The following is a 17,098-nucleotide window of genomic DNA, read 5'->3' as shown; positions in this document are numbered from 1 at the left end:
GGCTCGAACCCATGTCCCCTGCATTGGCAGGCGGATTCTTAACCACTGAGCCACCAGGGAAGCCCTCAATGGCTCTTTTTAATCCAAGCCCATCATTATTGCTAGAAGAAATGCCTCCAGATTTTTAGTTTATAGATGATTCCAACCTTAGTTTTCAGTAGTGATAAATTATTTCCCCCTGTCTCCCTGCTCTATTGATTATTTCAGTGGACTTGGGGGAGGGAGATGCTAGGCTTGCATACTCTACTACCATCCTGCTCGGAAGAGTCATACATAAGGAGCAGGCAGAAGAGACTTAGAAGGAGCCATCGGAGAAGTAGGAGGAGAACCAGAAGAGGTCAGTGCCACGGAGGTCACAGGAAGATGAGTGGTCAGCGGTTCCAAATACAGGAGTAAAGAATAGACCAAATTTGGCAATGAGGAGGTGACTGGAGAGGGTTGAAAGCACTGTTGCAAAGGAGTTACTGGGGTGTCAACTGAGCTTCATATGTAGAAACGGAAAACAGCAAGTGCAAGAACCTTTAAAAGACGTTCGGCGATAAACAGACAAGGAGAGTGATGGGATACAGGTTGAGAGGGAGTAAGGTGAGGAGAGAAGGTTTTGTGGGGTAGAGGAGTGGGAGGGGAGGGGAGTGGCTCCCTGTCCCCAGGTCCCCCCTGCTGCACAGCTTGCTTCAGTCCCACTGCTGGGCTCAGAGTATGATGTGGGAAGGCAAGTGTGCCCGGGAGAGATCACTCTGACATCCACTCCAGCCTCTGTAACTTCCAAATGTGACCTAGACCCCACTGCTTCTTGCAAATCATGGCCAGCAGTACAACTGAGGACCTGAAGAGCTAAGTTCTGCTCTTACAGAAATCCTAGCAACAACAGCAATGAACTAACATGCTGAATACATACAGTAGACCCCACAATTCCAGGTTTTACACAGCTCGTCTGATCCTCACAATCACTCCCTCATGTGTCAATATTAGGGCTCATATTTTGTAATGAGAAATCTGAGGTTCGGGAGGTTAAATTAGTTGCCAAAGTCATAGGGTTGGTAAGTAAGAAAGCAGAGGTTCCAAATCAGATCTTTCTGATTCTCCTTGGGCACCTGAGGCCAAAATACAAGCCATGAGCAACATGAAACCTGAGGACAGACCACGAGTAGCCTAGATTCATGGAGAGTATTGAGATATAGGACCAAAGAGAGAAAAGTTAGGGCCAAGTGGGTTTGCCTGATAAAATATATGATGCCCAGTTAAATTTGAATTTCAGATGAACAACAAAAAATTTACTACTATAAATACATCGCAAATATTGCATGTGACATACTTTTACCAAAAAAATTGGTTGTTTATCTACAATTCAAAATTAACTGGGCTCCATGTATTTTTATTTGCTAAATCTGGCAACCATATGGCCAGATTATGGAAGGTTTTCATATATACTAAGGAACTGAGACTTTATTCCATAGCTAATAAGGATCCATGGAAGATTTTGGCACAAAGGAGTGACATTGGTGAAGTGGTATCTGAGACCAGCCAGAAGACAATGGCAATTGTCCAGGTAGGGAATTCCGAAGTATAAGACAAGGATGCTAGAAGAAGGAAAGAAAAAGGGCAGGATCTTGTGGCTGGTTAAAAATAGGCAGATAAAGAATGAGGAGAAGTCCAATATGACAGGTTTTCAGCCTGGCTGGCTGGAAGAATGACAGAGCTACTAAAGAAAAGACAGGTCTGGGGGAGTAATTGCTTTGGAAAGAAAAATAGACTTTGAGATGACACTTGTATTTCTAAGTGAATTTTAAAACAGGAAAAATAAGTTACCTCTTCTTCAGCACCTCCTCCCAGGTTCCGCACAGATGGGATGTTACTCATCCTCACAGCCACCCTGCCGGTACATATTATTACTGCAGTTTTCTAATGAGCAAAATCGACGTCACCAGTAGGTGGCAGAGCCAGGTTTTAAAGTCCCAGGCTACCTGACTAAAGTCTGGTCTTATTTCCTCTACTCCACACTGCCTGGGATTAGAGAAATAGAAGCAGAACTTCAGAGTAGTTGTGTCTTGAGTTCTCTGGCTCCATCTACCTTGTTTAGAGGCTTGGCTATCTAATGCCTCTATTGATGCATGAGGCTTGCCAAAGTTGTCCTGTAAACTGCCAACTTCTGAATACATTCGGAGGTCAGTTAAGACACCCATCTACAGAATGATGGAATTAATGAAATGTTACAGATTTAAACACAGTTTAGGTGGGGATTCACTCCTGGGTTATTTTCCTACAACCTTCATTTTCCAAGAGAAAATGACATCAGAGATTATCTTGATCTTTTATTCTACCTAGAACTAAAGTCTTTTCAAATTCGGCTCTGCATGACTTTTGTCAAGTTCCTTCCTATATTATTCTGATCCTCACATATTCTCAGGTTCTATAATTCTTTTAGAATGTAGGCGAATTCCTTCTGGAGCAGGACTTGTACTTCCCTGGTTAGGGTGTGCAGAGCTCTGACACTGGTTATCAGACTGGAAGCAAAAAAGGGCAATGGAGGAAAACAAGAGTCATCCTGCAATGAATCTATTAATATTTCATTCATGTACAGTCTCCAGGTAAAGGGAGACTGTTTTCTTCAGTCAAGAGGAAATGGACTGCTTCTCCAGGCCAAGAAGATTTAGGGACAATTGGGAGGTCAAGGTTCTGAGGCTCTCATCCACCCAAATATTTCTTGTCCAGGTCTTAAGGTCTCACATTTTTCCTATCTGGAAAAGTCTTTGACCTGTTGAAGCTATGCATTCAATCTCTTTTGCAGCTCTGCCACTCTGGATCCTGAACCTAATTTTCTACAGTGCCTCACTTGCTCTGCAAGAGGTCAGAGTCTCCTTTGTGGCTGCCAGAGAAGTCCTCTGGCTTCCATAGTGTTCTTACCTCGGCAATTAGCTGCTTCAAACTATTGTTTTCTTTTTGCAAGGCTTCCAGTGCTGTCAAAAGCAACCAGTCTCGGTAGTTTGGGGTTGGTAGATGCAAACTATTACATTTAGAATGGATAAACAACAAGGTCCTACTATATAGCACAGGGAACTGTATCCAGTCTCCTGGGATAAACCATAGTGGAAAAGAGTATATATATATAAAAAGAATGTCTCTATGTGTATAACTGAGTCACTTTGCTGTACAGCAGAGACTGGCACAACATTGAAAATCAACTATACTTCAAAAAAAAAGGAGCCAATCTCTTCCCCAATCCTTATCATTATCTTTTCTCCCGTATCGATCAAGTACAGCATCCACTTGGTATCCCAGTGCTTTATCTTCCACCTGCACCTCATCCCACTTAACTATAGATGAAAGCTTTAGTAACTGTGATGCCATGCTACTTCATAGCAGGAATTATTATCCCACTTACTATCAGGAAAACCATTCCTATTGCCTTCAGATAGGTGGGCTATTCAACTCCAAAATCTCATTTTGAGGGTCTGTTCTTAAAGACCACTCCTGGTACCAGTGCTTTTTAACAGAGAGTCCTAAGAAAACAAAACTTGAAGCAGAAGATAATGTACTAATGCTTTGTTGATGGGTGAAATTCCAGGGAAGAAAGTGTGAGAGAAAAAGGAAGTGAGGTAGGGAAAAAGGGAAAACAAACGTAACGAATGTGTTACCAAGATGGCCACAGCTTCATTGCAAACAAAGCTGGCTGCTTGATCATCCAGGGCAGCTCCAGGAAGTACTTATGAAGCTACTACTTCTCAGAACCGCCCTTCACACAGGACAAAGAGTGAGCAATGCTGGCTTCTTTCTGTCTCCTGTCTCTCATGGGTTAAGTTTTATCTACTCCCAGACTTAACTCCCCTACACTTCTGGATTGTTTTACCCAGCCCTACCCCTCCCCACCCAGGTAGTTTCTTGAGAAGCTAAAGCCTTGGCAGTTCATTCTGGCCAATTTTCAGGTGCTTCAGTTCTTCCTCCCAGTCAGTACTGTCTGTGGAGGACCCTCAGTTTGTGGGGGCCAGATAGCACCAGGGGCTATAACTTCACGGCTATAGGCTACCTCATAGTGTTTTTGTGAGGACTCGGTCAAGTAACACCCAGTGCCGGGCATTTAGTATGCACTCAGCAAATGTTAGCTATTAGTATTAATAGTAATTAAGTGAAAATTTTGTGTGTGATTGTTATGTGATATGACTGTTATGAGCATCCTCCTCCCCCCTCCCCCCCCACAAGCCTTTGTTAGGCACCACTGGACCCAATCATCACTCTGATACAGAGCCAGACTCATCTGAGTGGTTCAGCAATGCCATAGGCAGTGGTCCACAACAGCGGGGGATAGCCAAGCAGCCAAATGGATGTGCAACAAATTCACAAGAGTGGTGGCCACTGGCCAGGCAGCATACAGCTGTGCGATGGAGCTGAGTATCTTCCCTTTATCAAATATGACTAGCGATACTGCCTTTCATTGTTTAGCCACCTTAAAAAATTGTTTTAAACATTTAACTTGTCTCTGAAATCCACTAAGGAAATAAATTGGTATTGTTTTTTGTTCTATAAATCATAGCCATGTAGCTGAAGGCTAATTTGCCCTTTCACAGAGTCATAGATTTGCTTCTGAAACCATGAACACAGGAGCCCTCAAATGTCAAATACCTGAAGGATAATATTTTCTTTGGGAAATTTCCTAAATCATCCTCTGAGTTTGGTTAATCACAGATAAATATCCTTTACTTAATGAATAATTCAAACCTTAGTCTTGTCACCATGGAAAAGAGGGCTCCCTCCTCCATTTTTTCTGTATGAGACACTCAGTGCCACAGACATAATGTGTACTTCCCTTGAGGGAACAACAGCCCTTGACAAGTGGAAATATGATTTCAGCAAAGAAATTGCTGTTCTACGTGTTAAAAATGGCTTCAATATTCTGTTTTGATTCCTGCTTAAAATATACAGAAAGGATTTTTATAGTCAAGGTAAATCTATGTGATAAATGTGATAGACATGAGCCTTGAAACTGAAAAGTGCATTTGGGGTTTTCAAAAAATATGCTTTTCTTTTCTGGATGTAAGAGTTGAGTTTTTAAAAATAAAAACTGGTAAAAGTTATTATCTAATGAAAAATATAAGCTGTTAACACGGGTGGTTTCTAATAAATTTCATAAATCGTGCTTGTCTTGTTGATGACAAGTGTTTGTCATGAGTATCTGGTACTTGTTTGAAACCCTTTGATGACCTAGTCACCCCTGTTCCCAGATCTACATCACCTCCATTCCCTGAGAAAAGATTTGGCTCCATCAAGTCTGATCTTTGGTCTTGTGACTTAAACGTGGCATGGGGTTCCTGTTGGAGTGCCTCAGGCCACCCTCAGCAACTACCAGCCAGATCTAACCCAGCACTTTGCCCCATCCTTCTGAGACTACCTTTGGCCCCAGGGGAGGAGTTGGGACATGCACAGGACATGAAGCCAGGTGCCATCGAAGTTGCAGAGAAATATAAGAAATATTTGGTAGAGTTATGCAGAAAGTATTGAACTTTAAGTTGAAAGATATGAAGAAGAAAGTAAGCCAAGGAATCAAGGAGAGAACATTCCTTAAGCATTTCTGTGTTCCAAGCATCTTAGAGTTAAAAAATTTAACCTCCACAACAACCCTTTAATGAAGCCATTATTATCTTTGTTAGTATAACTGTGAGAATAGAGGCTCTCGGAGGTTAGGTACTTTTTCAAAGTCACTGAGGTGTAGATTTCTTAGGGAAAGTCGGTAGATCTCTGTGGTGATTGTGTACATGGATGGGTAGCATGAGATAGTGGTAAGAAAGAGACTGGATGAACTACTACTCAGCTATAAAGAAAAAAAAGAATGAAATTTTGCCATGTGCAACAACATGGCTGGACCTGGAGGGTATCATGCTTAGTGAAATAAGTCAGACACAGAAAGACAAATACTGTATATTATCACTTACATATGGAATCTAAAAAATAAAACAAACTAGTGAATATAACAAGAAGAAAAAGACTCACAGATACAGAGAATAAACTAGTGGGGGAGAGAGAGGGGGAGAGGCAAGATAGGGATGGGGATTAGGAGGTACAAACTACTATGTATAAAGTGAATAAGCTACAAGGATATATTGTACAGCACAAGGAATATAGCCAATATTTTATAATAACTATAAATGGAGTAAAAAGTGTAAAAATTTTGAATCACTATGTTGTACACCTGAAACTAATATAATATTGTAAATCAACTATATCTCAATTTTTAAAAAAGAGAAGAAAAAATAAAAGAAAGCGATTGGAAAGCTAGATTTCACCCATATAGTGAAAAGCCTTATTAAACTATATCCTTTTCACTATACCATGCTGGCTTAGGTCCTTGCTAGCTCTGTAACCAAGGGCAGGTGTACTTAAACTCTCTGTGCATGAATTGCCTTGTTTTTAAAACAGAGGGGAGAAAAGTGATGACATCATACATACCACAAACAGTTTTGTTAGTTCCAATGAACTCATGTTAAAAAAAAAGAAATTCATACATAGAAAAATGCCATACAAACTCAACTCATTTCTCATCATTTCAAGTTGCAAAATTTTACAATCCAGCTGAGAGGACATGACATAAACATAACTTACGGAGAATAACCACAGCAGTGTAACTCAAGATTTAGCTGTCATGATATCTCAAAAGTCCTCCTGCCTACTGGAGAATTCCCTATCCTTTACAATTTAATGGAAATGGTCTTGAGCCCCCATCCTATATAAAATGAGAAAAACCAGCATTGTTCCCAATGTTTCTGAGGTTTCTTGGACACCTTACTTCTCTCCTTATAATTTATGGCTCTATTTTACTCCTGTTGACTGGAGTGCCTATACCATACTATCTGTACTGGATACCACCTGGATTCTTGAATTCATCAAAATACCACTGGCACCAGATCATATAGAGAGCAGACTTTTACTGAAGATTTGAGGGCAAAGTTGGTGGGGTTAAATATTAAGTATCCCTATTCTTAAATGCTCTTTGCCCATTTCTGTCTGAAAAGTCCTCACTGGCCATCTATTCACAAACTAGCCCAGCATCATTTTGCTCTATTTTTTCTTTCTTTCGCCTTCCCATTTTCTACCTGCTACCCATACCCTCCCCAAACCTATTATACATATGTAGCAATAATAACTAATACTGATTAAAAGCTTACTTTGTACCAGGCCTATGTTCTTTCATATAGCAGACATTTTCTCTCGCTTTGTTTTGCCCCCAGGTGTCTAGGACAAAACTCTTGGAGTTTCCTCTTTTTTGTTTCTCAACAACATTAAATGCATTTTTTGCTTGCAGGTTTGTTTTGTTTTGCTAGGCACAGTGCTAGCTCCTAGAGCTTTGGTAATAAATAAAACAGACTTGGTTTCTGCCCTCATGGAGCTCCATATTCAAAGACCTGATAAAAGTAACTTGTTAAATAAAGACAATTCTGTCTTTGAGGTACTTGCCAGTTTTTATAACAATCATTTTTCTACTTACTGCAATAGAAGACAACAATAAGACAAACTGCAAAATAAGACAAAAATACAAAAGATGCCACACAGCAGGACATGATTGGCACACAAGTCGTTCACAAATAATAAATACTTTAGAAGCTGATGAGATCACTTGGGTTAAACGGGTCAGCCTTGAGGCACTGGATTAGAGAAGGAAAGAAGGCAGGGAGGGCTGGGATAGAAGGAGAACAGACATAGTGGTTAAGAGGCTTTTGGAGTTAGACACTCCCTGGGCTCAAATCATGGTTCTGTCACTTACTATGTGACTCTAGGGAGCAACTTAATCTCTCTAAGCCTATCTTTCCTCCTGTGGAAAACTGGGATAATAACAGTACCTTTCTTAAAGGATGGTTGTACAGATTAAATTGGGGCAGGGGACACGCAAATCTCATTAAGCAACTGCAAGGAACTTGATAAGTGCCAAGCAAATGTTCATGTATAAAGGAACAAATGCTCTCTATTTAAGATCCTTACACCTTGGGACTTCCCTGGTGGTCCAGCAGTTAAGACTCCATGCTCCTAATGCAGGGGGTCCGGGTTGGATCACTAGTCGGGGAACTAAGACCCTGCATGCCGCACAGCACAGCCCAAAGGGAAAAAAAAATCCGTACACTTTAACTACTTGTGAAAAGAATAGCTTTGGCACACCTTACCATTTACATAATGTACTTTTTTCATATATATTATTAAGTCAAATTTTCTAGCAACTTATAAGGTAGATATAAGGTAGATATAATTATCATCATCTTCATTATTATAATTATCAGCAGAAGTGGAAATTGAGCTTTCGAATTATTAAGAACTTTCATGTGGCTTGAAAGGGACTCAGGACAGGACTTTGAATCCAGATCTCCCGGCTCCTAATCTTTTTATTCCTATCTTGAAAGTCAATTATTCCTGCAGATAGGATAACCTTTTAAATGTCTGACAACCAATAGCTTAGCCAAAGAATTTCACCAAGAGTAGTTCAGGCATCTAAAGGAGAGTCAGAAGTGGGAGTCCCGCGATGAAGAGTGGCCCCCGCTTGCCGCAACTAGAGAAAGCCCTCGCACAGAAACGAAGACCCAACACAGCCAAAAATAAATCAATCAATAAATAAAATTTAAAAAAAGAAAAAAGAAGTGGGAGTCAAACACAAACTGTTTACATGTACCGATCTAGAAAGATGCCCACACACATAAGCAAAAATTGCAGGTTGTGGAATAATATACACAAAAGAGGCTTTATGGTGTAATGTTTGCAAGAACAGACTGTACCCATTCAGTGATCCAGTCGGCCACTCTACTTTCTTCATTTCCACAGTCTCCCTTCCATTAGGGGAAACACTGACTGAAACCGCCCGCCCTGGCCAGGCAAAGACAGTAACAATTTGCATGAGTTAGTTTACGACAGGAGATCCTGGTAAGGACCACGGAACTAACAAGCTACCACCAACCAGAAGAATACGGGAAAGGTCAAAAGGAGAGAGGAGAAGCCAGTCCACAGGTCCTACCAACCTCCCAGAATCCTCGCCGGAATCCATCTTGGCTGAGCGGTTGTGCGCCACCAGCAAGGACCCTGAGTCAGAATGACTGGCCAGAGACAACCCGGAAACTAATCCCATCACCATAAAGCCCGAGACTGCGAGCCACGTGGCAGAGCAGTCCTTCCTGGGTTCCCTTACCCTCCTGCTCTCCACCTGGGTGCCCCTTCCCAATAAAGTCTCCCGCTTTGTCAGCACGTGTGTCTCCTCCGACAATTCATTTCCGAGTGTTACACAAGAGCCCACTCTCGGGCCCTGGAAGGGGTCCCCCCTCCTGCAACATTTCCCACTACTGCTCCCACATCCCAACACAGCCCCCTTCCTAGTCCTCCAGTCTTTTCTCTTGGCCGCTCTTCCTCAGGCTCCTCTCTTCTCTCTGCCTAAGACTCCTTTATCAGGCATGGAAACAGGGAGACTTGTTTGTGGAAGTCAAGTGCGTGCGCCATGGAGTCTCCAAGAACTGGGCATCTGCATGTTTGCCCCGCCCCCAGGACGGAGCCCGAGGGCCATTGGTCCCTGTCTTGCGCCTCCCCTCCGGGTTGACCAGGCACTTGGAACTCTACCCGGGCCCGCCCAGCCCAGCCCAGCCCAGCCCAGCCCAGCCCACTTCCACCCTGGTCTCTGCTGTGCTCACCTGCGAGTGCCTCTTGGCCCCAGGAGGCAGCATTGTGTTTGCCCATATCACGCTCAGCTTTCCCTGTTCGTTCCTCCCGCTTGTGAGGCTGTTCTGCTGGTGATGGTGTTGTCACGCTTCCGGCTGTTACAGGGCGGCCCTCTAAGTGTGAGAGTTTAGACCAGATTTGCTTGAAATAGGAGACCGAGTTAGAAAGCCAGCCCATTCCCCTGAAAGGAGATAAGAAGATCCCTCCGCCCCATACCCTTCCTCGTGTGAACTAAATTTCATACATAACTCAATAAATTGATGGTTATGAACTCAGCTCCTTAAATGGTAATAATAGTAGCTAACCCTTACATTGGGCTTACAGTGAGCGGACACATTCTTGATCCCTTTACAACCTCACAACCGTTAACTATAAGGTAGGTCCCATTAACCCCATTTTACAGACAAGGATACCAAGGCACAGAGACGTTAAGGAACTTGCCCAAGATCCTCTGGGATAAGTGGCAGAGCTCAAAGCAGAACCCAAGTAATCTGGCCTACTGTCCAGTACCACCAACCACTGCATTCAGCTGCCTCTCAGAAAGAAACTAGGCTGGGGTAAAAATCAGCATGCAGGACAAGAAGCATGCTTCTTTATTGAGGCTTCGTTTTCTTTTACCTCAAGTTTGGAAAATAAGGGAGAGAAGTTGGGACAGGAGACTGGAAGGAAGACCAAGAGGTTCTTTTTTTAATAAAGTTATTTATTTATTTATTTTATTTTATTTTTTATACAGCAGGTTCTTATTAGTTATCCACAAGATAACTATACGGATAGTCAATCCCAATCTCCCAATTCATCACACCACCACCCCCTCGCCACTTAAAGTTATATATTTATTTATTTAATAAACTTTAATAAAGTTTATAAACTTTATTTAAAGGTATTTATTTATATATTTATTTATTAAAGTATAAAGATATTTATTTATTTATCTTTGGCTGCGTTGGGTCTTCATTGCTGTGCACGGCTTTCTCTAGTTGTGGCGAGCAGGGGCTCCTCTTCTCTGTGGTGTGTGGGCTTATTGCAGTGGCTTCTCTTGTTGCAGAGCACGGGCTCTAGGTGCACAGGCTTCAGTAGTTGTGGCACATGGGCTTCAGTAGTTGTGGCTCGCGGGCTCTAGAGCGCAGGCTCAGTAGTTGTGGTGCACGGGCTTGGTTGCTCTGCGGCATGTAGGATTTTCCCGGACCAGTGATCAAACCCGTGTCCCCTGCATTGGCAGGCAGATTCTTAACCACTGTGCCACCAGGGAAGCCCAGACCAAGAGGTTCTGAGCTCAGATAATTGTGAAATGGAAGAAGGTAGATTAGCTAAGGGAACATACAAATAGTCTATATACATAAAATTATATATATATTTATTTATATATATAAATTTTACATATATATAAAATTTACTGAGGTGAAATTCACATAAAACTAACCATTTGAAAGTGAACAAATCAGTGACATTTAGTACATTCACAATGTTGTGTAACCACCATTTCTATCTAGTTCCAAAACATTTCCATCATCCCACAGTAAAACTGCATACTCATTAAGTAGTAATTCCCTATTCCCCCTCCCCCCCTCCCCTTGGCAACCACCAATCTGTATTCTGTCTCTATGGATTTATCTATGCTGAATATTTCATATAAAGGGAATCATACAAAATAGAATCATACAATAATAAGCCTTTGTGTCTGGCTTTTTGTCTTAGTGTAATGTTTTCTAGGTTCTTCTGTGTAGGATATATCAGTACTTCATGCTTTTTATGGCTGAATAGAATTCCACTGTATGTACATAACACAGTTTGTTTATCCGTTCAGCCGCTGATGAACATTTGGACTGTTTCCACCTTCTGACTACCGTGAATAGTGCTGCCATGGTCATGCGTGTACATGTACTCGTTGGCATACCTGTTTTCAGTTCTTTTGGGTATACCAAGGAATAGAATTATGGGGCCAGGGGGTAATTTTAACTTTTTGAGGAACTCCTACATCCTTTTGAAACTCTTCCTTAAGGCTATAATATTAATATTATAAATAATATTAGATATTAAGAAATATGTTAAATATTTTCTATCAGAGTATCTCAGCCTTAGCACCGCTGACATTTGGGGCCACAGAATTCTTTGTTGTGGAGGCTAACTCGTGCATTGTAGAATGTTTAGCAGCAGTTCTGGCCTCTACTCCGTCGAAGATGTCAGTAGCATTCCCCCAGTTGTGACAACTAATTATATCTCAAGACATTGTCCTCTGGGAGGAAAAACTGTCCCCCCTCCCTGCCGAAAATCACATTTTTAAAAGAGTCATTGTAAACTTGAAGCAAATATGGCACTAAAGCAGAATACTAAAATGAAGTAAGGGCCTCTAAGAAACTCTAAGAAACGGATATTCCTTATAAGTTTGCATATAGGAAAAACTGTTTACTGTGTAATGATGTTAAAGAGTTTTCAGGTTTATGAATGTGTGGCAACAAGAAAAATCTTATCATGAAATATTCATGGAACTTTCTTATGTACCTTTAGTACCATAAACCCAGCTCAACCACAGAACTCCAAGAAATACAGCTTTTCACCTCAGTACACATTACATACCAAATCCCATTTATAGCACACCAACATCACATAATTTTTTAAAAATTTTGTCAATTATATATTTTATCCAAGTGTTTAAATTGTCCAAATGCCCATTGTGATACATTGTTTTCATACAAAAAGAAAAATGAAATGAAACCCAATAAGCTATAAGTAAAGGGCATTAAACTGCAACTTTCATTCTCAGATGGGTACCTCTAACAGCATCCTTCCCAAAGTATTCAGATAACATCCAAGGTCTACTTCAGGGCAACTCCAGCCAACATAAAGTGAAGCATTTGTCAATTATATGTTAATTATATATTACAATAACTTTTATAGTAATGATTCCACATACAGAGTCATGAAACACTTTTTCTTTGTATTTATTTACTTATTTATTATTATTTTTTAACATCTTTATTGGAGTATAATTGCTTTACAATGGTGTGTTAGTTTCTGCTTTATAACAAAGTGAATCAGTTATACATATACATATGTCCCCATACCTCTTCCCTCTCGCATCTCCCTCCCTCCCACCCTCCCTATCCCACCCCTCTAGGTGGTCACAAAGCACCGAGCTGATCTCCCTGTGCTATGCGGCTGCTTCCCACTAGCTATCTATTTTACGTTTGGTAGTGTATATATGTCCATGCCACTCTCTCACTTTGTCCCAGCTTACCCTTCCCCCTCCCCGTATCCTCAAGTCCATTCTCTAGTAGGTCTGCATCTTTATTCCCGTCTTGCCCCTAGGTTCTTCATGACCTTTTTTTTTTTTTTTTAGACTCCATATATATGTGTTAGCATACGGTATTTGTTTTTCTCTTTCTGACTTACTTCACTCTGTATGACAGTCTCTAGGTCCATCCACCTCACTACAAATAACTCAGTTTCGTTCCTTTTTATGGCTGAGTAATATTCCATTGTATATATGTGCCACATCTTCTTTATCCATTCATCTGTTGATGGACACTTACGTTGCTTCCATGTCCTGGCTATTGTAAATAGAGCTGCAATGAACATTTTGGTACATGACTCTTTTTGACCTATGGTTTTCTCAGGGTATATGCCCAGTAGTGGGATTGCTGGGTCGTATGGTAGTTCTATTTGTAGTTTTTTAAGGAACCTCCATACTGTTCTCCATAGTGGCTGTATCAATTTACATTCCCACCAACAGTGCAAGAAGTTTCCCTCTTCTCCACACCCTCTCCAGCATTTATTGTTTGTAGATTTTTTGATGATGGCCATTCTGACCGGTATGTGATGATATCTCATTGTAGTTTTGATTTGCATTTCTCTAATGATTAATGATGTTGAGCATTCTTTCATGTGTCTGTTGGCAATCTGTATATCTTCTTTGGAGAAATGTCTATTTAGGTCTTCTGGCCATTTTTGGATTGGGTTGTTTGTTTTTTTCATATTGAGCTGCATGAGCTGCTTATAAATTTTGGAGATTAATCCTTTGTCAGTTGCTTCATTTGCAAATATTTTCTCCCATTCTGAGGGTTGTCTTTTCATCTTGTTTATGGTTTCCTTTGCTGTGCAAAAGCTTTTACGTTTCATTAGGTCCCATTTCTTTATTTTTGTTTTTATTTCCATTTCTCTAGGAGGTGGGTCAAAAAGCATCTTGCTGTGATTTATGTCATAGAGTGTTCTGCCTATGTTTTCCTCCAAGAGTTTGATCGTGTCTGGCCTTACATTTAGGTCTTTAATCCATTTTGAGTTTATTTTTGTGTATGGTGTTATGGAGTGTTCTAATTTCATTCTTTTACATGTAGCTTTCCAGTTTTCCCAGCACCACTTACTGAAGAGGCTGTCTTTTCTCCACTGTATATGCTTGCCTCCTTTATCAAAGATAAGGTGACCATATGTGCGTGGGTTTATCTCTGGGCTTTCTATCCTGTTCCATTGATCTATATTTCTGTTTCTGTGCTAGTACCATACTGTCTTGATTACTGTAGCTTTGTAGTATAGTCTGAAGTCAGGGAGCCTGATTCCTCCAGCTCCGTTTTTCTTTCTCAAGATTGCTTTGGCTATTCGGGGTCTTTTGTGTTTCCATACAAATTGTGAAATTTTTTGTTCTAGTTCTGTGAAAAATGCCAGTGGTAGTTTGATAGGGATTGCATTGAATCTGTAGATTGCTTTGGGTAGTAGAGTCATTTTCACAATGTTGATTCTTCCAATGCAAGAACATGGTATATCTCTCCATCTATTTGTATCATCTTTAATTTCTTTCATCAGTGTCTTATGATTTTCTGCATACAGGTCTTTTGTCTCCTTAGGTAGGTTTATTCCTAGATATTTTATTCTTTTTGTTGCAATGGTAAATGGGAGTGTTTTCTTAATTTCACTGTCAGATTTTTCATCATTAGTGTATAGGAATGCAAGAGAATTCTGTGCATTAATTTTGTATCCTGCTACTTTACCAAATTCATTGATTAGCTCTAGTAGTTTTCTGGTAGCATCTTTAGGACAGAGTCATGAAACACACTTTACATCTTCCAAGAACTTCCACACACTGCTTTGATTATTATAATCTTGAAGTGAACAGGGCAAACATCATTCTTCCCAGTTTACGATAAGAAAACTGGTACAAGATTTTTAATAACTTGCCTGCATACGTCTTCTTTCAGTAAGGGGCAGAGAGGAATGACACTCATCAAACTCCAAGGCAGACTGTGCCTGCCTCCCATATTTGTTTTACCAGAACATATATAGAAGAGTTCTGGCACACATCACATAATTTTTAAGATGGCAACTAGAAGCAAGGTTTGCAAGACATTTTTTGACATGGTAATATTTATTATTTCAACTCTAAGCTCAGACAGAGCCCATAAGGAATTTCTTATTTGGTTTGGCCAAATAATGGAAAAACGAGGGCTAATTTTCATTACTGACATACAGTGAACCAAAATGAATATTTTACATTTACTATTAAAGTTCAAGGTGAGTTAGCTGTAGAATGAGAACTCTGAGTACGAAAATAACTTTGCCATCAAAAAGCCATCCAGATCAGGACTGTTACGGAAATGGACCAGCTTTAGGCACAGACAGCATTGGTGTAGAGGTCACAGCATTTAGCAAGGGCTATGGCACTGACCTCTTTATCTTCCCAGGGACCAGGAAAAGAAGGAGGGTTGGTTCCATTCAGAGAGGTACTGAAATGAAAAGCCAGAGAGATACATAGTGGGTCAGATAAAAACAATGCAACAAGATGTATCATTAAGTTCTACCAAGCAGGTGAAAACAAAAACAGAAACTTATTAATGAATCCAATCACAATGACGTAATATTGGGCTGGCCAAAATGTTCATTCGGTTTTTTCCATAAGATGGCTCTAGTAGCACTTAGTTGTCTTTAACTTCATTCGAAACAATTGTATTAGACTGTATTGTGACAGCTGTCATATCAGCATGCAATTAAAAAAAAGAACTTATCAAAATTGGTGAATTTTTGTGTAGCCATTTTAATACTGAAGATGGAAGAAAAAAGCAACATTTCAGCATATTATGCTTTATTATTTCAAGAAAGGTAAATGCAACTGAAATGCGAAAAAAACGATTTGTGCAGTGTATGGAGAAGGTGCTGTGACTGATCAAACGTGTCAAAAGTGGTTTGCGATGTTCCATGCTGGAGATTTCTCGCTGGATGATGCGCCACGGTTGGGTAGACCAGTTGAAGTTGATAGTGATGAAATCGAGATATTGAGAACAATCAACGCTATACCACGCGGGAGATAGCTGACATACTCAAAATATCCGAATCAAGCGTTGAAAATCATTTGCCCCAGCTTGGTTATGTTAATTGCTTTGATGTTTGGGTTCCACATAAGTTAAGCGAAAAAAAACCTTCTTTACCATATTTCTGCATGCAATTCTCTAATTAAATGTAATGAAAACGTTCTGTTTTTAAAACAAATTGTGACAGGTGATGAAAAGTGGATACTGTACAGTAATGTGGAACGGAAGAGATTGTGGGGCAAGCGAAATGAACCACTACCAACCACATCAAAGGCTGGTCTTCATCCACAGAAGGTGATGTTGTGTATATGGTGGGATTGGAAGGGAGTCCTGTATTATGAGCTCCTTCTGGAAAACCAAACAATTAATTGCAACAAGTACTGCTCCCAATTAGACCAATTGAAAGCAGCACTCGATGAAAAGCATCCAGAATTAGTCAGCAGAAAATGCGTAATCTTCCATTAGGGTACGGCAAGACCACATGTTTCTTTGATGACCAGGCAAAAACTGTTACAGCTTGGCTGGGAAGTTCTGATTCATCCGCCGTATTCACCAGACAATTGCACCTTTGGATTTCCATTCATTTCAGTCTTTACAAAATTCTCTTAATGGAAAAAATTTCAATTCCCTGGAAGACTATAAAAGGCACCTGGGACCATTCTTTGCTCAAAAAGATTAAAAGTTTTGGGAATACGGAATTATGAAGCTGCCTGAAAAATGGCAGAAGGCAGTGGAACAAAACGGTGAATACGTTGTTCAAATAAAGTTCTTGGTGAAAATGGAAAATGTGTCTTTTATTTTTACTTCAAAACTGAAGGAACTTTTTGGCCAACCAATAAATAGGACAGAATTAAGCATATTTTCTCATTCATGCCCAAGATAGTACTAGCAAGAAATCCTATACAATGTGTCTGCTTCTCTGTCCAGTTCATAACCATAGTCCTTTGGGGAACTGCCTGTCCAAACATCACTGAAGCAAGATTTATGCCTTGTAATGATTTAGAATTGAATTTATTCTAAATAGTGAGATGGTACTCCAAAGCCACATTCCTCTTGAGAAAGGAAAACAGCTCAGGCTTGGTGTGTATGTATATATGTATGTGTGTTTCAGTTTTATGGAGGTATAATTG

General features: G+C 40.4%; 1 protein-coding gene across 3 annotated transcripts in view; it reads right to left on the bottom strand.

Moving 5' to 3' along the window:
* SLC28A2 (solute carrier family 28 member 2) overlaps nt 1-17,098 on the bottom strand; it is a 120,804-nt gene that overhangs the window by 47,767 nt on the left and 55,939 nt on the right. For all 3 annotated transcript variants that reach the window (XM_082450090.1, XM_082450089.1, XM_082450091.1), the window contains one exon: nt 9,648-15,386. In XM_082450090.1, coding sequence (XP_082306216.1) covers nt 15,269-15,386 — 118 coding nt within the window. In that variant the 3' untranslated portion in view covers nt 9,648-15,268. The remainder of the gene's footprint in view (nt 1-9,647; nt 15,387-17,098) is intronic.

This window comes from Balaenoptera physalus, assembly GCF_965194825.1.
Source record: "Balaenoptera physalus genome assembly, chromosome: 2".
Lineage (NCBI taxonomy): Eukaryota > Metazoa > Chordata > Mammalia > Artiodactyla > Balaenopteridae > Balaenoptera > Balaenoptera physalus.
The sequence above is the reverse complement of the archived record's forward strand: the minus strand, read 5'-3'. Positions and strand labels throughout refer to the sequence as shown.